A 22,800-nucleotide genomic window follows, 5' to 3' on the forward strand; every position below is an offset into this window, starting at 1 on the left:
CAAGATTCAAGATTCAAGATTGAAGATTCAAGCTTCAAGAGTTTTATTTGCCATTTGCACCTAAGTACATTGGAATTCTGAGCAGTTTACACCGAGTCAGCTTTAAGAAAAGAAAAAAGGTACAAGGTAATTACAGTACAAAATAAGCAGCACATTCAACTTAACACAATAAATAAATAAATTATTAAAATATAAAACACCCTCAGTGTAGTCAATAAATAAACTAAATATACCCTCTGCATAGGAACGATACCCCCAGAATACAAATATACAGTATATATGCTCCATGACCATGTTAAAAGAACTTGTAGCTCTCATAAAAATATTTTAAAAAATAAACAATTAATATATTTCAGACAATTACACAGTGGAGGGCAGCATATTGCACAGCATTACAGTCCATTCAGTTCAGGTGTACTGTGTGTCAATAATGGTATGGAGGTGAGGTGAGATTTGATAAGATAAAAACAATAATTACACTAATGAGTTTACAACAAATTGCAGGCGTAAAATACATATAGCAAAAACAGTCATGAGAAAAGTATTACAAAACACTAATACTAAATACTAATAGGGGGTGGTGCAGGAAGGGGAAAATATAAAATAAGTGTTATGACATTTTTTTGACATGAAATATATAGCAATTATATATTTGCAGCATAACTCTAGCTAAGATAGTTCATATGCGGTGTAAAACACAACACAGAGAGAAATGACAAAACAATAAAACTAATAGAATAAAAACAGATATTGTTCACAAATAAAATTGAGCAATATTGAATATTGGCTATATTGAAAAAAAATTGAAAAAAATTGACCCTGAAAAAGAGAGTGTGTGAGTGAAAAAAGCATTGTGCAGATAATGTTTGAACGCTATTTTACAAATATATGAATGTTGTCTGACCCATGCATCTGTCTTTTAACAGCATTGTGCAGATAATGTTTGAACACTATTTTACAAATACATTAATGTTGTCTGACCCATGCATCTGTCTTTTAACCGCATTGTGCAGATAAGGTTTGAACACTATTTTACAAATACATTAATGTTGTTTGACCCATGCATCTGTCTTTTAACAGCATTGTGCAGATAAGGTTTGAACACTATTTTACAAATACATTAATGTTGTCAGACCCATGCATCTGTCTCAAATTGCGTCTTTTATTTTGAAAGCAAGGTCGGGACGTTGTTGTAAACGTCCGCACCAAAAGTTGGTACCTTTGCGCATGCGTGAGGCATCACGCGACTACAAAAACACTAATAGGGACGACGGGAAATGTAGTTTAAAAAAAAATAAAGATTACCCGAAATGCAACAGCACATTAAGGAAACACCAGGCGGGGAATAGGAAAAGTAGCACCATGCGAGAGTTAATCCTGCGATATTTGACAGCTTTAAACATCTAAAAAATACAATTAAGGGATGCGAAAACATAAAACTACATCTGAAGAGTTCAGGGTTTAACTATAGTGTTATTTGGAGACGCCGACATTGTTTTATTGTGTTTTAACCGCGGGATTTGGCCCTCACATGGGCATCTTTCAAAGCTAGCCTGTTAGCTGGGTTGCTAGGTTGCGTCTTCATGAGTTGGTGTTGAATGTGTGCCTCTTAAAGACAACATGTCTGGCTTTAACTTTGGATCAGGGGCTCTTGGTGCCGCCAACACTGGAGGGGGATTCGCATTTGGAGCCGCAGCCAGGTAATGATGTATATCTAATAGCAGATTATCTAGCTAACGTTAGCATAGCCAGAGTAAGCAGGTAACGTTGGCAACAGTTGCCTGAGTTTCTGTACCTTATCGTTAAGGGTGCATACTTTTGTGTACTTGTGGCTCCTTGATAAGCAAACGCACATTTGGCATGTGACATCCTTAGCAGATTAAGCAGAAGAAACTGCAAGGTGTCCCAGCTTTCACTTTGAAGTTCAATTTACAAACTGCAGATTGACTTGATAATCTGTTGTAATCTGAGGTATATATGTGACAAGTAAGAGATGTGTAAGGTAAGACGTTGGAAGGCATGTCCTTTAACATTGAACGTTAGTTAGGATTCAAGATTCAAGCCCTTTATTCTCATTGTTTAGTACAACGAAATTAGATTGTGACAATCCCAAAATAATAATAATAAACTGTATTTGTATAGCACCTTTCCAAACATAGTTACAAAGTGCTTTACATAAATTAAAATAGTGCACAAATCAAGATAAAAACAATACAGAAAAAAATCTTGAAAAATAAAATAAAAATGTTGAACATAAGACTTTTGTACAAAAGATCAACAATAATAGAAAAAAGAGATAGTGCAATATAAATATTAAAAATATAAAAGATAATACAATAGAAAATATAAAAATACAATATGTATATTGATGAGATGACAGTTTTGTCAGATTACAGTTTTGCCAGATTATTGCACAAAGTGTCCATCAGATAATTACATAGTTAAGTTCCATTAGAAAAACAGTTTGCATTAGTGTGACAGATCATCCCTTGCTTCTTAGTTTGCTACTTGACTCTGGTGTCATTGAAGAACTGTGATTATGTGACTGAATGTACTGTTTTTTTTGTGTTATAAGTGCACCTGCGGCCAATGCTGGTGGCTTCTCTATGGGGTCTGCTCTGGGTACAGCAGCCGCAACACTTTCCGCCGCCACCAGCACTACCCCATCTCTTGGTCTGGGAGGCAGTCTCTTTGGTCAGAAACCTACTGGAGGATTCTCTTTCAACACACCTGCCTCAAGTAATACTGTCATACAGATTCTACAATAAACCCCATGGCAAGCATGGTGACATAAATTCCTGTGTGATTAATGTGTGCTTGCTACAGCCATACACCTTATCTTATGTTGTGATGTTGGTCTCTTTTAGGCGCTGTTGCACCTACCACAGGCCTTACATTAGGTATGTTTGTGTTCCTGGGATATTTTTGACGTAAGCTCTTGGGAAGTTAATAAAACAGGTTATAATCTTGATTTCTACTTTCTCTCAGGTGCCCCAGCTGCTACAAATGCGGCCACTGGCTTTAGCTTGGCCTTCAACAAGCCAACCGCCTCAGCAACACCCTTCTCCCTCACCAACACTTCCACCTCCTCAGCAGCCCCTGCAGGGGCAGGTTTATCATTTGGCTCTGTCCTGACATCCATAGCTCCACAGCAGCCTGCAGCAACAGCCTTCACCCTTGGTCTTGGTCTTGGTGGCGCAACAACCACCACAGCACCAGCCTTAACAGGCCCATCACTGGGCGCGAGTCTCTTCGCCAACACTTTATCTGCAGGTGAGAGGCAAACAGACAACCTGAGCTTGTGCACATGCGCGTACACGGTGCCAAGAGCTCAGCACAATGGCAAAACATAGTTATATAATTTATTAAAGCAGTAGTTGTATGCAAAGTCCCAAAAAATATGAATTGGTATAGATTAAGGCTGTCAAAGTTAACGCAAATTTGTTTTAATGCCACTCATTTCTTTAACGCATTAACGGAACTTGCAATTCTTAGGTTGTAGCGGGCTCAGTTTTAAGGCTAGAAGATACTGGCATCATATGAAACTACAAAAAACAAAGGAATCCATTGGTACCAACCATGTCATACTAGCTTGTCGTATAAAATAACACTCCAAACTGATGCAATATTTTGGTGAGGAAAAACTGGCTTTGACCTCTGATGTCAAGATATGTAAATGAAAATGGGTTCTCTGGGTACCCACGAGTCTCCCCTTTACAGACATGCCCACTTTATGATAGTCACATGCAGTTTGTGGCAAGTCATTGTCAAGTTAGCACACTGACACACTGACAGCTGTTGAGTTTGTCATGTTATGATTTGAGCATATTTGTTATGCTAAATGCAGTACCTGTGAGGGTTTCTGGACAATATTTGTCATTGTTTTGTGTTGTTAATTGATTTCTAATAATAAATATATACATACATTTTCATAAAGCAAAAATATTTGCCCACTCCCATGTTGATAAGAGTATTAAATACTTAAAACCCTTGTACCTTAAATGTACCTTTTCAGGTACATTTTGAAAATGTGCGATTAATTTGCTATTAATCATGATTACTATGGATAATCATGCGATTTAATCGTGATTAAATATTTGAATCGATTGATAGTCCTAGTATAGATAAAGCTAATGATAATTAAGGGGTTTTGTATTTTTTGGTTAGTGGGTTAGCAATGTAGTGTTGCAGCGCTATGACCTCTGATTTTCATTGAGGACATCAATGTTACTGCTACAGTGGTTTTGATTACGTCTCAACCGTCTTAACTGAGGACTATTTTAAAAGTAGTTCTCAATCTTAACAATGGTGCACAATGTTATAACCTACTGTATATGTTTATTGGTGTTGCAGGTTTGGGTCAGACCGCTCTTGGAGTAGGTGGCGGGTTAACGTTGGGTTCTCTGTTAGCTGCCTCCACAGCAGCAACAGTAGCTCCTGCCCCCAGTGTTGGCCTGGGTGGAGTCGACTTTAGCACTTCCTCTGAGAGTAAGAGCGACACATCCTCTGGAGCCAATGCAAAGTAAGTCCTGCTGACCAACATACGCATGGTTCTTTACTAAATGGAAATGTTAGAACTGTACATGCTATAATGTAAATCAGTGTAAACAACCGTTGAGGCATACAGTGGCTTCCTATCCTGTCATGTAAACCTGATCAGCAAGATTCAGTTTGCTGTAATGATTAAAAGCGCTCTTTCTTTCTCCCTCAGGGACAGTAAAGCTTTGAAAGATGAGAACCTGCCCCCAGTTATTTGTCAAGACGTTGAGAATTTCCAGTAAGTATTGTTGTATATGTACATATTGTCACAGGATTTGATCCAGTGACCATTTGGTCACAAGCCTGGGCTCATTGCTTGGTAGAATTGTGTCATAATTGTTTAAAGATGCAAATCATCTGTTTTATCAGTAGTGTTATTGTTCCAAAGGAGACGTGACTCATTTGGGCTGTGTGTTGTAAACATGGCTAGAATGGATGGTGGTGAGTTTGGCAATGTACTCCAAACAAGATCAAATTTATGTGTGTCCTCCAGGGGCTTTCCCAAGTGCTGGCAAGTTACCATGTAAAATCCATAATTCACAAATTATGTATTGAATTAAAATATAACACTAGAACTGGTGCACCGATAATGCATTGCTGGGAAACATTTTGTGTTGAGTAATTTCCATTTGTCTTTTGTCGTTCTTCTTTTTTGTAGAAAATTTGTGAAAGACCAGAAACAGGTTGAGGAGGACATCAGCAGGATGTCATCTAAGGGCATTTCTAAAGTCCAAGATGACATCAAGAGCCTCAAACAGCTTCTCTCCGTCAGTGCCAGCGGTCTGCAGCGCCAGGCTCTGGCCATCGACAAGCTAAAGCTGGAGACAGCGCAGGTATAAAACAATACATCTGCACATGCAAGCCTAAGTGTGAGAAGTTCTATGTTAACTCAAGTCTTTTCAGTCCTGATGCACAAATCTGATCATAGATCCATTGTCAATATGAGCATACATCACAATTAACACTTGACTTCCTCAAATCCTATCAAGAAATACACATGACAGTTTGTCTTTTAAATGGACACGCATATTGTATGTACTTACAGTACAGAAAATGCTCCAGTGCTATACTAAGATGGATAAGTGGTATTTTTAATTATTTTTTCCTAAGGAATAGCTATAGATCAATCTAGCTCTAGAAAATGGGACTTGCAATGAGAGGAACTTTATAGTCTACGTCATTGACTGTGTCTCCCATCCCATGAACTGATAAAGTGATCTCCAAGAAAGAGATGTCATGCTGAAGATATATAAAAATTAGTCTTTTTACTTTCCTCTTTTCCTTTGTTCTCAAGGAGCTGAAAAATGCTGACATAGCACTGCGCACACAAAAGACTCCCCCTGGACTTCAGCATGAGAACACTGCTCCATCAGAGTAAGTAAGCCACCAGGTAGTGGTCCTGAAGCAAATCAAATGGGGGATGTGCAGCAGTTCAGATTGCAGTAGTGTCAGCTTCTGTTGTCATGTTTTCTATATATATATTTCAGCTTTTATCGCTTCATGGATTCAACAAAGATGAATATATATGTGTAATCTTTCTGTGTTTAGTTATTTCCGTAGCCTGGTAGAGCAGTTTGAGGTGCAGTTGCAGCAGTACCGGCAGCAGATAGAAGAACTCGAGAACCACCTGACAACGCAGAGCAGTGGCTCCCACATCACTCCTCAGGGTAAGAGGACTTTTAACACAACTCAGGAAAGTAGCTAAAAATGTGCCTCGTCATTTCCAGCTTTTAAATCAGCATTAATTAACTTTGTAATGTGAAAGCGGTTGCTCACAGTGACAAACGGCAAATTACTGATCTGTTTAGAACCAAGTTAAACTCTAATTTCCTGTGCATTCCAATACCCATACTACCATACTGTTTAGTATGCCAGAAAAATTTAGTATGTCCCAATACATAGTATTTCAAATGCAGTGTGCCAAAAAATACCAGGATATCCTACTACATCTGGTCGCATTTTGCAGAATGCAAGACGGCATGCTTTTCTGACTATTCTGACCCACAATCCTCTGCGCAGTGGATATATGAGCAAAAGGGTCAAAGTTCAAGGCACGATGTTATGATGAAGTAGTATGTCCCAATTCTGTGAATACTGCATGCAACAGTACATACTTTGTAAGGGCAGCAGCAGTTTGTACTAAAAGTAAAAAGAAAAAATATGCGTTTTGGAACGTAGCCCAACTCTAAAACAAAACAGAAAATTAAAGTGAAAATAAAGTCTAGTCTGTTTCTGATTTCAGACTTGTGCAGATCTTTATCCCCCCCATCCCCTCCCCCCTCATCTTTTCATTAATTCATCTCAAATGTGCACTCAGATTATGGTATTGTGTATTTAATTTGTTTCCAGACCTGACCTTAGCCATGCAGAAGTTGTACCAGACATTTGTTGCACAGGCTGCCCAGCTCCAGTCTGTTCATGAGAATGTCAAGGTCAGTTCTTTTCCTCCATCTTTGTCTGAAAATGATTAATATTCTTATCAACCTTCAAAACATTGTTTTGTAATGTATAAGGCTGTATAATAAGGCATTTATCAAGCTTAAGTAGAGTTGTATTGTGATAATATGATCATGATGATGCTGTCCACATTGTCCAAATTCTAAGCAAATTGTAATTAAAATGTTTGAACAACATGTTAAGGCCATTCTTTTTATTTTTGTCTGTCCCTTCGTTTATGTCTGATATCACAGATCTTGAAGCACCAGTACCTTTCCTACCGCCGGGCCTTCCTGGAAGACTCGACGGACGTCTTTGAGTCCAAACGGGCATCTAACAGGAAGTGGCAGAGTACGCCGCGAGTCACGACCGGGCCCGCCCCGTTCTCCAGTGTGCCCAACGCTGCAGCGGTTGCCATGGCAGCCACGTTGACCCAGCAACAGCAGCCAACTCCAGGTCTGACTGCCTACAAGTTCTAGAAAGTTTTCCTCCTCTCACTTCAAATAAAAGGATGAGAGATAAGAGACAGATGTTTTGGAGAGGAAAGGATACGTGTGTTTTTTTAAAAATGAGGCAATCGTGGGAGTAGAAAGGTCAACAGGGGACAGAGAGAATCATTAATAACAATTAAAAACAAAAAAGGCCTTAGCTGGTGCCAAGCTATTGTGTCTGTACTTTCTCTAATGAAAGAACGGCTTAAGAATGAGGGAGAAAGGCAGAGATAAGAGAAATCTGTTGCTAAACTCCGACAGGAAACCTTTGTGCTGCCTTACCATCTCGTCATACAGAATGTCATACAAACCCTTTCAGTAATACCAAGGATATAATAACCTTCTTCACCTAATGTTTCTCTTTCTCTCTGTGCCCTCTCTAATAGGATGTTAGAGCAGGTATATGAGGCTGACATTATTGAAGAAATTATATGATGGGAGAAAAAAGTCCAGCTATCTCAATTTTACTCGCTTGTATCTTGAAGTTATAATTGAAGCTTCTGAATTTCATTTGAGGTAGGACTATTTAACGGATGCTTGAAATGAGCCTACTCTATGAAGGTTGTCATGTGATGGGTTAAACGCATTAGACACCTGCTGTGTGATTTAGATATACCTGGCAAACATTGCGTCTGTTGATGTTTTGTTTTAAGATTGCGTCTGGGTGATCAGTTGGTGTATAAGGTATATATATTTATTATAATGTAGCTCCTACTCTCTTCAGTCCAACTGTCGAGAGGTCTCTTCGACGTAGGGAAGCTCCAATTGATCAGACGCCAAGTGGCATCAGTTTACACTGAAAATACAGTACTGTTGAACATTTTTAAGAACAGAATTTCTATAAAGATTGTATCGCCATTTCATTTTCACTGCTTCTCTTGTTCAGGGTCTTACCAATAATAGGCCCAGTTTAGGCCAAGACTGACATTTAGAAGTAACCCTACTCCTAAATAATTAAACTAAAGGCCTACAACAACTTGTATTAAAAAAAAGCCAGTCCTATTTATTAATAAAAAACAAATGTAAAATATATTCCTTAAATATTAACTATCATACCACGTGTTAAATTATTTCCATCTTCTGCCAGTAAAAACAAATATATTTATATAGATTATTCTACACAGTATTAATATCCAGCGTAAGCAGACAGGTGAAGACTGATCTTTTTATTACACATAACTGCTGCTTACTCACAGATTGGCGTTGTGTTTGGGAAATTTACATTTTTTTAGGACTTGTATCTCAAAAATACCTAAATAAGCCTGCACACTAATGATATAAAACCTAATCAAGCAAGTCGTATTGTTTCAGTCTCAATGGCACACAAATTCACTTTTATTAAAAACATTTTACAACTATATTACGAGTAATGTCCATAACGGTTGTTGCCACATCTCTGAGGTGTTAAACAATTATTCAGCCTTTTTTGTAGGCTTTGGTTTGTAGGCCGTTTTTACTGGCATATCAGGGCACTCACTTACTATGAACAAACTAAGCTACTATGTATATTAGCATGTTGCTACTGTTTTTTTGTTTTCTTGTAAAGTGTAGTAAAGAAGTAATTTCAAAATTTTGAAAGCAATATTTTAATTGGATGGAGTTGCAAAGGCAGCATGGTTTAAAAAATCCTCACATGGAAAAATTACAAGAAATTTCAGCTTAAGTCTGGTTTCTTTGAAAAGTTCTGCTGCCTCCTTTTCACCAAAATCATCAATTCTGCTTCAACTGCCATCAGATCCAATAATTGCCATTTGTTACCCAGACAATGAATGTGACTTAATTTTTTTAGTTAGAACATTCACATACCTTTTGACCTCTTATCGGGACATGCAGGAGCTATTCTGAATAAGCATTTAGCTTATTTAAATATGTGCCAAGTAGGGATGGGAATATTTTACCAGTCCATTGCTTAAAAAGCCCTTCACAAACAAGCCCTGTTGCCACAGTAGGTTAAATCCACTTATGTGGTAGAAGTGCACACTACTACCTTGGTGCCTGCTGAAGATTTTTTTTGTGCGTTTCCATTTTTATTTCATATAAAGCCAAATCAATTTTTGATATTTTTTTGTGATCATCTGTTTATTGTAACCCTGTGTTCTCTGGGTATGCTAGCTGTCTAAAAAGGCTGCATTGCGCTGTAACTTATTTCTAACTCATAGCTTTGCAAATCTGTTAACCCCAGATGTTGGGTACTAGGTTACTTTTTTTTAATGTCAATGATGATATTTAGTAAAGTTGCCATCCCCATTGCCAAAATAGTGTTTATTCACTAGTATTTGACTCATAGACGGAGCCTAATCACAAGTGGTTGTCTTGGTCTCGTCAGTATTTATTTACCTATTTATTTCTATTTTATTTTTTTTGTTTATGCGTGTGTAACGTAATCTGTTATTGGAATGGCATAGTGGCTTGCGGCCAGTATCACAGCATTTACAACACTAACCATGCGGCTGGGCGGCGCTCACTTCAGGCAGATTCTCGTTTGACCCATATACTTGTCGGTGCGGTGGTTGATTGTGTAGGCCAGGATCAGATTTGTGCCTCAATGGGACATAAGGTGAAAGGTGCCAAAAGACTCAGGACTGAAAATATAAACTATTGAATTACCTGAACTGTTAAGCTAAGATATTGTCTTTTCCATTTTCTGCGCTTACTCTGTCTTAAAGTGGAAGGGATGCTGATAACCTTCTAAAAATAGCCCTGGTCTTTGTCACCTATTGCTGGCCTAAATGAACAGGTGAGCTCAGTGTTTGTATACAATCAAGTGTTGTGAACAAAGAGACGTTGAAGGTTCAGACATTTACATTACGGATAGTCAAGTCAAAACACTGGCAAAAATAGTCTGCATTAACTTGCTGTTCAATACTACATCTGGTTGGTTTGGTTGTATGTTACTTGATTTAAGCTATTTCACCTAAGGGCTACTGTCAGCGTAACAGGACTGCTGGATCATTTCACATTCAGTTCAATTAAAAATGAAAATGTAGAGTAAAAGTGCTGTTAACAAGTCGTAATTTCAGGGAGACAAGTTTCTTGAGAAACGTGTGTAGAAAAATCTACTTTCTCGTTGATTTCATTGATTGAGTCCAGTTTTTTTCTGGTAGTTCAGAAGAGAAGAATGATTTTTTGCTGCTCACACTGGTCCTTCACTACCAGTAAGATACATTGGTGCCAAACGAAACAGACGGATCAGCGTGATCCGGTTGTATGTCCACATCTCTTTATTGCGTGGGGTGTTATTTCCCACCGTTTTATGATGAAAGGATACAGTCTGGCTTGATATTGAGTTATACTGATTGAGATACTAGTGAGCATTTTTTGGCACTCAGAAGAGTGAGGACAATTAAATGTTAATCTGTTCTGATATAAACTAGTCAGTTAACTCTCCAGCACTTACCTGTATGTTGCCGCTAGCAACAGTGGTGCTCGGTGACCCCAACCTAGTTGATTCTTTATTGATGGAGCCGCTGCGTGTTGAGAGAGAAACTGCTGCTTTGGACATTCCAGTCCTCCTGTTAAACAACTCTAAACTTTTTTGTAGGATTGAGATACAGTTTTTGGGCCGAGCTGCGACGTCTGCTAGATTCCCAAGTTTCTCCAGAGTTTTGACTTTGTGTAACTTAGCTTAACATAGTCTTCCACATCTCTACAGACATTACTTGGCACAATAATGACAATAAAATGATGTAATAATTTATTGGTCTGTCAAAAGCTGTTTGGACCTAGAAAACGTGATGGTGGACATATTAGCCAACTTATTCCTGTATGTTAGGTATCTGCTCAGTATCTGTCAGTATTATGTATGCAAATGCTGACTGCTGTATTTTTCTTGAATGCCATTAGTGAAGGAATTGAAAATGTGAATTTTGTATTTTTTTTGGAATGGTTGGCACAGTAACTAGCACCACAATTTGCCTACAGTGCTCAACTCAACGTGAGTTCTTCTGAAACTCAATGATTCAGAATTGTGTGTATATGGTATTTTTACTTTTTTTTTCTGTGTGATGAGCTTCAGCACAGCAGTTCTCTAAAAAATGGACCCGATTAGTTGAAAATCAGAGTCCGGTCTTTTGAGTTGTTGGCTGTCGGACTGTTTTGAATGTTCTTATTCTCTCTTAATCATTTCCTTTTGACCATTTATAGTATGCTTACATTATGCTTTTTTGTAGTGGTTTTTCTATAGGCGGTACTACTCATGCAGGATGTGTTTTTGGGGGGTGGGGAGGGGGGGGTCTTTGCGATCTCTGACGAGCTATACATTCGCTAATGTTGATCTGAAAATTAGACTGAATCTCTTTTTAATATGTTAACCAGTCACCTCACCTAGGTCAGACTTGATCCAGCAAAGAAAAGTGTTTGTAGCCTGTAATCACGTGTAGATTTATCCAAGGTGCAGCTTTTTGTGTTTAGAAAAAACAACCACCAACCTTATTATATAACAATACACTGGTGAAAAGTGTTCAAAGTACCACGGATGGTCATTCAATTCCTGCTGGAAGGATGGCCCGAAACTTGACCACATTGACTTCCACAGGCGAACTGTAACATATCACTGAGTTTCCTTTATTTTGACCAGTTTACACTGAGAGGCAGCCGTAGATGCCAAAATTCACATTTCTTATCTAAATCTCGAGTGCTTTTGACTTGTAGATGAATGTGTTTAAACTTATATAACCAATGCCTGTTGATAACAGTATATTTAATATATAATATGGTGTGCCTTTTTAAGCTATATTCAATAATTGTGTGATGCTTTTTTTTTTTTTTTTTTTGGCATATGCTAGTTCATTCACTCTCAGAAATCTTGAAAATTTGGAAACTTGTCAAATGCAGTAGCAGTTAGCAATTAACAATCAATTATGTTCTAAACTGTTTGTTTGTGTTTTATGTAAGTGGAATTGCATATTAAATTGACAATAAATCAATTTTTAAACAAAGAAACGTTTGTCCTTGTTTCTTTTTCGACTCAAGTTGTTTTAACAATGCAGACTAATTGGAAGCCTTACAAAAAAATTTGATTACATAAAAGAAAAACAAATTGCATAGAGGAAAAAAAAAAGACAAGTTTCTGAGTGAAAGAACTAGCAGCATTTACGTGAACTGTACTACTGATTAGCTGGAATGTTGTAGTTTAACATTTATAAAGTACATAAACTGTAAAAGCATGGTGCATTTTCTGATTCTGCAGTTCTACTGTAGTAGTGTATTTCTAAAGCATCATGTGATTGTTGTATAGATTAGCTGCTACAGTCTTGTGATGTCCCTACAAACACAGTGTTAGATTACTCTTATACAATCTATTGCAGACATTCTGTTTTTTTTTACATTTAAAGACTAAGGTATCAGAAAACCTACATATATTCCTAAAAGGAAGTTAATTTTATGTGACAATAGTGCAAGTCACAAAATACATATTGTGTCCTTGTCATAATGAATGTTCTTCCCAACTTTTGTCTGTCAATGTAGATGAACATAATTTGCCTCAACCGTGCACACAAAGTGCATTAAGAGGAGGAGTAAAGCATATGCTCTCTCTCTGTGCCTTAGGGTCCCAGGCACCCTTGGGGGCAGGGTATGGAAACCCCTTTGCCTCGGCAGTGGGCACTAGCTTGGGCTCCTCTACCCTTGGAGGTATTACCTCAGCCTTTTTTTTTTTTTTTTTTTAAATGAATATTCCCTTTTGCATTTCCCTTCCCTTCCAGTTCCCTAATGCCTCCTAGCTTTAGCCAAGCAGCCTTTTTGTTTGGGGTCTTTGTGTTCTCCTGTATTAAAGTAGTGGTAGGCAGTGTGGATGTGTCTGAGAGAGTGGTGCTGGTTAAAGCTTGGCAGTGTTTTTTCTGTTCTTTCTTGCGCAAGAAGTGCGTTCACACCACAAGTAAACAGAGCAAACCACATGCCACAGGTCACTGTACCTGTACACGTGACTTATTTTTCTTTCTCCTTATTGAGGAGACATGTGGCCAAAGAAATTCACCAGTCTGGTATACTCAATTAATGTTCAACTGGCAAATCCACTTGGCCACAACAGCCAGTTAAAAGTAACTTGGCAGTGTGGGAACAAGTGGTCTGAACGCACACACAAGTTGGTGTGTTCTCTCTTGTAGTTGGTGTGTTTGGTAAAAAAAATCCCTCTCATGTCGTTTTTCTTCCTTTTGGCCTTTGCTTTGCCATGCAGTGTACCGTGAGTACTGTTTTGTTCTGCAGTCTCCAGCCAGAAGTTAAGCTGTGCGTAGCGCTCTATTGATTAGGTTGCGGCATTTGTTTTGCATATGGGTAGTTCTGTGTCAAATCAGGTTTAGGTTTTATTTACATATATATATATATATATATATATATATATACTGTATGCTATTTGACACCAGAAAAATTATGACAAGTCAAGTTGTTGCCTCTCTTATTTTTTGGTTTCAAATAGCATATACAGAAAGATTTGAACGTAAAATAAAATGTAAACAAAACCCTCTTATCTGATTTGACACGGAATGACCTAAATATGGTCACCAAATGCCTGCCTGTGTGTACTCCTGAGCCAATGCTCCTTGTTATCATTCCTAGAGTAGGCTGTGTGCTGAGCCCAAACTGACTTCCATGTCACTCTCTCCCACAGGTTTTGGTGGTGGGCCAGGATTTGGTGGGGTGGGGACTGGGGGGTCTTCTTTTGCCTTCGCCACCAGTAAGCCCACAGGAGGCAGTCTGAGTGCAGGTACATACATACATGTATATAGACTTGTGTTTGCAAGTGTACTTTCCTGAATTGAGATATTTCTCTTGAGCATGAGAGGCAGTTGGAAAAGCTTCCTGTATACATATTGTCAAGCTACTCTTGAGCGATGTGCAGATACTGTACTAATACGTTTCCCTGGTTTCCTGGTTTCACATTTTGGGATATGGGTTTTTTTTTTTTTTTACACCAGGTGGACAAAATCTGTTCACAATTTAGCAAATGCTGTCATCTGTATTTCATATGGACATCCTTTATTTGCTCCATTACTTTTGTTTTCTCTAACATTTCTTTCCTCCTTTTCTTTTTTTGTCCCGTGTCCCCCTGTGTTTTTTTTTTTTCTAGGTTTCGGTAGCAGCAGCAGCTCAGGCTTTAACTTCAGTAACCCTGGCATCAACCCGTCGGCTGGCCTGACCTTCGGCGTGTCCAACCCAGCTGCCGCAGGCTTCGGTGCAGCACCCCTTCTCCAGCTCAAGAAACCCCCCGCTGGTAATAAAAGGGGCAAAAGATAGAACCAAGGAAAAGCAAAAACCCTGTGACTGACCAGCTGACCGACCAACTTGGGGTTTGTAGTGGGTAAAGCCTGGTCTCCCAAAAGCATGTAAGTGCTATAATCATCATTATCCAACTATAAAAAAAGAAAGAAAAAGTAAATCTGGGGAAATCATCAGGGCTGGAAATGAACCCACCATAAAACAGCCATACAGGATCACCCATTTAAGATCACATGACAATAATCATCAATAACGTTGAGTAAAAGAAAATCCCATTGACCATTTTTCTGTCATGCATCAGTCTGTATTGTCCACTGATTTGATTCAATTTAATTTGATTCCAAATTGCCAAGCCCTAAACCAATATTACCTGTCAGTTGATAAGTCGCCCATGTTCACCTGTTCCCAGTAAATTAACAGTTAAATTATATTACTTTGGTCTTATTAATACTTAGTAACTCTGAATAAATGTAGTAGAAATGGTGTTAGCATGAGTTTTTTCCCATTTGCATTGACTCAAAATGCTGCCTGCACACTATAATCTGTAGCGCTTCAATGCTTTTGGGAATGCCAGCCATGGACTGAGCTGGGTCAATTTACAAATTGTTCAGTTATCTGTGAGGAATTTCTTTTGTCTAAATATTGTGCAAGACCGATATGTTTTTGTGCTTTGAGGTGGACGGTGCAGTTGGTTCCATTGCGTTTACACACACTTTGTCAATCGCATAAACTGCACTCGGAACGGCTTTTAAATGATGACTCGGCCCAAGTCTCGTCCAGGGAAGGGTAAGATAACGTAAAGGGAAAGAAGCTTATGAGGGGATAGTTGGTTTGGAACAGTGTAGTCTCTGCCCGAAGGTGTCAATGGGGAGTATTATCTGATCCTAGATAGTTTTATAGGCACAGGAGAGTGTCCAGGGTGGGTTTTTGGGGAAGCACAGTTTTATTTTTGTATCAAGTGGAGTAAGAGATGACATTCGGGAGGGGTAAAAGGGGACTAGCACCATGGGATAGTCCATTATCTAGTCCACATAACCTGTGTTGTTTTTGCTAGATTCCATCCTTATCATTGTTTAATAATTACGTTATAGACACATTTAGTTTTGCCCCAATGTAAGAACTGGGGAGAGGCAACGCTGTGCTGTTTGTATTACATGGCTCCCATTAAATGTTAGTTGAATCTGAGAGGGATTTCACAAGCAGATTCTAGCTACTCAACTTATACATGTGCTAGAATAAATTTGCACTTGCCAGTTGTACATGACCTGGAAGTGATTGTGTGAATGTGCATGTGTGCCTATTGCACAAGTATGAAATTTGTCTCTCTGGTCTATCATAGTTGCTGACTTCTTTTGATTGTTGGGTGATATTCTGCTTTTTTTTTTTAAATTGTCCATTTCTGTTCGGTTACCAAATACTGGTAGTTATTATTTTCTAATCACAGTCTGTGTAAACCTGTATTTTCAAGAAACTGTTTAATAATAAAATCTTCAATATGATGTTTTGCCTGTTTATGGCATCACTTCAATAAATGCGTTTGTTGACACAGAATGGTGTCTGTCATTATGTGTTTCTCCGAATTGGCGTCACTTGATTTAGGACAGTTTTGACTTTAATCTGACAATGAAGACACATTCATGGTTGCACCAGATTTGACCACTTTTATGGTACTGTTCACATCCGACTATGTCAACATTGCCACAGCCTGTATCCATTACATTTTCCTCGACATTAGTAACCTTTGCTTTGTGGAGTAAGTTTTAACAAAAACAAAACAAAACTGTGTATAGTTCCTGTGGAAAATTGTGTCTGCTTCAGCAGCACAATTTATTGACAGTTGTAGCAAATAAAACAGGACCACTGATTCTGGGGGAAAAGCTTTCCTACTCCATGAGACATTATCTATGGTAAGACTAGTAGTGTCTCAAGTAGTCCATGGTATGTCGCATCAAAACGTTTTTTCCATTTTAAATTTGTGTTCGGAAGAGTAAGAAGTTAAATTAAAACTGAAGTAGGTGAGATTGGAGCAAATATGATTAAAAAAAAAGTTATTTTTTATAAAACGGTTGCTGTATCGTGACAGTAGTACATGAAACAGGTAACCTGAAAAAAAGAATCTGCCTCTGTGTCCTCGGGTGTTGTCCGTTGCTCCTAACGGCATCTGCAAGATTTCACAGACCGGGTGGAAAATGAGCAGTAAGAGCTGATCTGAGGTCTGCTGTCCATCTACAGCGCTGTGATCAAATATGAATCAATATTATGTCACGTTAATGCCTATTTCTCGCCTCAAATGTTTTCAGAATTCATCCTGTATTGCATGGTTTAAAGTTTGTGACGCAGCAGCCATTGTGAGATCTGTTGAAGGAATGCCAAGTTCCGATCACATGACCGGAGCACAGCCAATAGGAACACTCTCTGTCTATGAAATGACCTGTGATTGGTCAAAGTCTGGCTAGATTTTTTTTTTAAAGCCTGAAAACAGAGCCATGAGGAGGTGCAGAAGTCTAGTTATCTCTCAGAACACTTGCATTACAATATGCTGAAAGCTTATTATGGAATTCTTGCCCAATGATACCGAAAATATACTGCCACTTTAATTGGGAATTGTTGTCGTTTTATCCGTCCAACACTGTTGAAAAGTGACATTTCCTTCTTCCATTTTCCTAAGCAGAAGGGGGCAGCAGTGATGTGAAGGTCGCGAACGAGCCAGTTCTAAGAGCCGGCTCTTTTAAGTGAACGTTAAGAGCCGGCTCTTTTAAGTGAACGTTACGAGCCGGCTCCCGTCTTTTTTTTTTTTTTATTAATTCAACGCAGAATGATAGGATGATCTTCTCTGCACCATGGGAGCTCCATGCACTAACTGTGACTGAATGTTGTGTTAATGACTTCCGTGCGACCAATCAGGTGATGACAGACAAGGATCATACCATCAAGCAGGGAGGGGCGATGGTGCACGGTGCGCTGACTGTCTACAGGTACCGGACCCTGGCCCACCTAACAATGAGCCAAATGCAGCAGCTATACAGCGCCATTTGGATGAGATACACAGAATGTAAAGCAAGGAGGTGAGTTGAGACAAACATTTATTTTTCAACAAGGTTTTTTACTGTATGACTTTTCCCACCAAGAACGTCATTCATTCTTTTTAATTCGTTGCATATATATATCTATAGATATCTATGTATCTATAGATATATAGATATCTATAGATACATAGATATCTATAGATATAGATATCTAGATATAGATATAGATATCTAGATATATCTATATATCTAGATATATATAGATAGATATATCTATATATATCTATATAGATATATAGATAGATATCTATGTATCTATATATATAGAGAGATATATATAGAGAGATATATATCTCTCTCTATATATATATATATATATAGAGAGAGATATATATCCTTCATTGTATTGACAATCTCTCTCTGTGACTCCAGCACAGCGTTTAGTATATATTTAGTGAGGACGCGGCCAGACCGGCGCCCCTCAGCAGTCGAGGCACGGGGCGCAGCTGTGGAAGCCTTCGGAAGCCTTCGGAAGCCTTCGGGAGCCTTCGGAAGCCTTCGGGAGCCTTCGGGAGCGCACGGTCAGCTGCTGTGGAGACGTTGCGTTTGCTACTGATTCTAATGTAAAAAATACAACCTAAATAGTGCATTATACAAATCAGTAAGATAATTTAAAAGAAAGGTGAAAAACGGCTATATAATGTATCTTTAAACAGTAAATTAACTGTAAAATACTGTGAAATTAATAAAAAAACAACCAGTTCAAACTGTGTTTTTCATTAACAGTACAAAGCTGTAAATTTCAGCGACAGTATAATAATGTTAATTTTACAGTAACATAAAGGCAACCCTGCTGCCAGTTCTTCACTGTTATTTTACTGGGAAATTCTTAACAGTGCAGTCACCTCCACCCGGCACATCTTCACCAGTCACCTCCACCCGGCACATCTTCACCAGTCACCTCCACCCGGCACATCTTCACCAGTCAACTCCACCCGGCACATCTTCACCAGTCACCTCCACCCAGCACATCTTCACCAGTATGGAGAGTGTAAATTAACAAAGTGAGGAAATAAAGCGGCTCTCACACAATCGTTACTCTCCATATCCTCATTATCATTATCAGTCTTAATCATACTGCAGGACAAGTTCACCATAAAAACTTTAATAAATAAATAAATAAATAGTATTCACGACAGACATTTTTCAGACTTTTTTTTTTTTTTTTTTAAACTATAGCATTTAGCCCACTGATTGGTTGATCGGAGATCAAAGTCTGTGATGTCATGACTGACTTTATGACAACACAGACGTCATGACTGACGTCACAGTCCTCGCTCGAAAAGTTTACTTATAGCACCCGCGCTGCGATCAGGTTAAAATTTCCTACCTAGGAGATTGCTGAAAAGCTAGGTTGTCCGGAGCAGATCCGGCCGGAACCTCTGCTGTAGGCTGACTGGAAGGTCACTGACTGGAAGGTCACTGACTGAAGGTCAGCCTAGAGGACAGCTCCTTTCTGACTAGAGGGTCAGTCTGGAGTAGAGGCTCGGACCGGCTCTCCTCTGAGCTACATGAGGACTATCAGCCCTTCTCACAACAGGAGCCGCGGGGACCAGGTTCAGACCTCCTCTGGAGAGAGAGCCTGGTTAGTCTCAGGACTGGTCGGCCGGATTGACTGAGTGAATGATGAAGTAACAGTTCTGGTCAACGACCAATGATCATGACTCATTGTTGCTCTTTCACAATGAAAAGTTGGAGAACAGTTTTCTGTTTACGTTTTCTTTCTTAACTTACCCTGGAAAGCCCAAATGCGTTGTCCTTTCCCTCAAACCAACATTCGCGCACGCACAAGCCGATCCGGTTACCTGCGGTACTACAGCAGGTAAACAGAGGAGCAGAGCGCGCCGTGCTGCGGGCGCTCCAAACTAACTTTACGCACACGCGCATTAAATCCTTTAATTGTATTCAGTGTGACTATTCCTATGTCTGTAACCTGCTAAGTCTATTCATCTAGGCAAAAAATATTGTTTATTAAAATGTATGTAAAAAATACAACCTAAATAGTGCATTATAACAAATCGGTAAGATAATGTAAAAGAAAGGTGAAAAACAGCTATATAATGTATCTTTAAACAGTAAATTAACTGTAAAATACCGTGAAATTAATAAAAAAAAAAAAAAAACCCAGTTCAAACTGTGTTTTTCATTAACAGTACAAAGCTGTAAATTTCAGCGACAGTATAATAATGTTAATTTTACAGTAACATAAAGGCAACCCTGCTGCCAGTTCTTTGCTGTTATTTTACTGGGAAATTCTTAACAGTGCAGTCACCTCCACCCAGCACATCTTCACCAGTCACCTCCACCCAGCACATCTTCACCAGTCACCTCCACCCAGCACATCTTCACCAGTCACCTCCACCCAGCACATCTTCACCAGTCACATCTTCACCAGTCACCTGACATCTTCACCAGTTACCTCCACCCGGCACATCTTCACCAGTATGGAGAGTGTAAATTAACAAAGTGAGGAAATAAAGCGGCTCTCACACAATCGTTACTCTCCATATCCTCATTATCATTATCAGTCTTAATCATACTGCAGGACAAGTTCACCATAAAAACTTTAATAAATAAATAAATAGTGTTCACGACAGACATTTTTCAGACATTTTTTCAGACATTTTTCAGACTTTTTTTTTTTTAACCTTTTTCAGACATTGTTTATACTTTTTTTTCCAACATTTTTCAAACTTTTTTTTCAGACATTTTTCAGAGTCTTTTTTTCCAGCATTTTTTCAACTTTATTTTTCCGACTTTTCCGTCTGCCACATGGCCTGATTTAGCAGCTGTCATAAAGTCATAAAGAGATTTTGTTTTGATTTGACTCTATAATTACCCAATAGTAATTACAGGTAATTCTAATACTACAACTTGTCATTATATTGATTTTGCTCATCTTACTTTACTGTTATTTCCTGACAATTTCTGCACATTACTACGTCAAATGTTAAAAGGCTATGACGCTCCGACCTGATTCCACACAACAAGGTTTTATGAAATGTCCAGGTTACATCCAGTATAACTGTTGTTTCAACAGCATTTAAATGACTATATTTCATCATCTGAATACATTTAATAACCCTGATTCTGGGTCAGAGCTATTCATGATATCATTTAATAATATAGATGCTGACGTTGAATAAACTATCGCATTTAGCCCACTGATTGGTTGATCGGAGATCAAAGTCTGTGATGTCATGACTGACTTTATGACAACACAGACGTCATGACTGACGTCACAGTCCTCGCTCGAAAAGTTTACTTATAGAACCCGCGCTGCGATCAGGTTAAAATTTCCTACCTAGGAGATTGCTGAAAAGCTAGGTTGTCCGGAGCAGATCCGGCCGGAACCTCTGCTGTAGGCTGACTGGAAGGTCAGCCTAGAGGACAGCTCCTTTCTGACTAGAGGGTCAGTCTGGAGTAGAGGCTCGGACCGGCTCTCCTCTGAGCTACATGAGGACTATCAGCCCTTCTCACAACAGGAGCCGCGGGGACCAGGTTCAGAGCTCCTCTGGAGAGAGAGCCTGGTTAGTCTCAGGACTGGTCGGCCGGATTGACTGAGTGAATGATGAAGTAACAGTTCTGGTCAACGACCAATGATCATGACTCATTGTTGCTCTTTCACAATGAAAAGTTGTAGAACAGTTTTCTGTTTACGTTTTCTTTCTTAACTTACCCTGGAAAGCCCAAATGCGTTGTCCTTTCCCTCAAACCAACATTCGCGCACGCACAAGCCGATCCGGTTACCTGCGGTACTACAGCAGGTAAACAGAGGAGCAGAGCGCGCCGCGCTGCGGGCGCTCCAAACTAACTCTACGCACACGCCCATTAAATCCTTTAATTGTATTCAGTGTGACTATTCCTATGTCTGTAACCTGCTAAGTCTATTCATCTAGGCAAAAAATATTGTTTATTAAAATGTATGTAAAAAAAATACAACCTAAATAGTGCATTATAACAAATCGGTAAGATAATGTAAAAGAAAGGTGAAAAACAGCTATATAATGTATCTTTAAACAGTAAATTAACTGTAAAATACTGTGAAATTAATTTAAAACAACCAGTTCAAACTGTGTTTTTCATTAACAGTACAAAGCTGTACATTTCAGCGACAGTATAATTATGTTAATTTTACAGTAACATAAAGGCAACCCTGCTGCCAGTTCTTTACTGTTATTTTACTGGGAAATTCTTAACAGTGCAGTCACCTCCACCCAGCACATCTTCACCAGTCAACTCCACCCAGCACATCTTCACCAGTTACCTCCACCCAGCACATCTTCACCAGTCACATCTTCACCAGTCACCTCCACCCAGCACATCTTCACCAGTCACATCTTCACCAGTCACCTCCACCCAGCACATCTTCACCAGTCACATCTTCACCAGTCACCTCCACCCAGCACATCTTCACCAGTATGGAGAGTGTAAATTAACAAAGTGAGGAAATAAAGCGGCTCTCACACAATCGTCGCTCTCCATATCCTCATTATCATTATCAGTCTTAATCATACTGCAGGACAAGTTCACCATAAAAACTTTAATAAATAAATAGTGTTCACGACAGACATTTGTCAGACATTTCTTCAGACATTTCTCAGACTTTTTTTTTCCAGCATTTTTCAAACTTTTTTTCAGACATTTTTTCTTTTTTTTTTTTTTTACCTTTTTCAGACATTGTTTAGACTTTATTTTCCAACATTTTTCAAACTTTTTTATATCAGACTTTTTTATCCAACATTTTTTCAGACTTTTTTCAGAGTCTTTTTTTCCAGACTTTTTTTTGGGACATTTTTCAGACATTTTTTTTTTACCTTTTTCAGACATTGTTTAGACTTTATTTTCCAACATTTTTCAAACTTTTTTTTCCAGACTTTTTTTCAAACAATTTTCAGACTTTTTTTCAGATATTTTTCAGAGTCTTTTTTTTCCAGCATTTTTCCAACTTTATTTTTTACGGACATTTTTTCAGACTTTTTTTTCTCCAACATTTTTCAATCTTTTTTTCAGACATTTTTCAGACATTTTTT

The 22,800-nt window shown here is 38.6% G+C and overlaps 1 protein-coding gene across 5 annotated transcripts; it reads left to right on the forward strand.

Annotated features, from left to right (window-relative positions):
- The first annotated feature begins 1,271 nt into the window (after positions 1–1,271).
- nup58 (nucleoporin 58) lies at positions 1,272–16,232 on the forward strand. 5 transcript variants are annotated; one of them, XM_037756856.1, is made up of 14 exons: positions 1,272–1,700; positions 2,576–2,739; positions 2,868–2,900; positions 2,989–3,273; positions 4,354–4,522; positions 4,712–4,777; positions 5,198–5,372; positions 5,834–5,913; positions 6,088–6,206; positions 6,889–6,971; positions 7,230–7,431; positions 13,014–13,097; positions 14,074–14,169; positions 14,533–16,232. In XM_037756856.1, exons 1-14 carry the CDS (start codon positions 1,621–1,623, stop codon positions 14,697–14,699), a joined length of 1,803 nt encoding a protein of 600 aa, XP_037612784.1. In that variant the 5' UTR covers positions 1,272–1,620; the 3' UTR covers positions 14,700–16,232. The 5 variants fall into 5 exon arrangements, with proteins under 5 accessions (XP_037612784.1, XP_037612786.1, XP_037612785.1 ...); XM_037756858.1 differs by lacking the exon at positions 14,074–14,169; XM_037756857.1 differs by lacking the exon at positions 13,014–13,097.
- Positions 16,233–22,800: the final 6,568 nt, after the last annotated feature.

This window comes from Sebastes umbrosus, chromosome 21, assembly GCF_015220745.1.
Source record: "Sebastes umbrosus isolate fSebUmb1 chromosome 21, fSebUmb1.pri, whole genome shotgun sequence".
NCBI classification, from domain to species: domain Eukaryota; kingdom Metazoa; phylum Chordata; class Actinopteri; order Perciformes; family Sebastidae; genus Sebastes; species Sebastes umbrosus.

Excerpts from the sequence above, each read along its gene's own strand:
- nup58 (XM_037756856.1), top strand. The coding sequence starts at position 1,621 with ATGTCTGGCTTTAACTTTGGATCAGGGGCTCTTGGTGCCGCCAACACT. Across the intron at positions 4,778-5,197 it reads CAAGACGTTGAGAATTTCCA|AAAATTTGTGAAAGACCAGA; the intron begins GTAAGTATTGTT and ends TCTTTTTTGTAG. Across the intron at positions 14,170-14,532 it reads AGGAGGCAGTCTGAGTGCAG|GTTTCGGTAGCAGCAGCAGC; the intron begins GTACATACATAC and ends TTTTTTTTCTAG.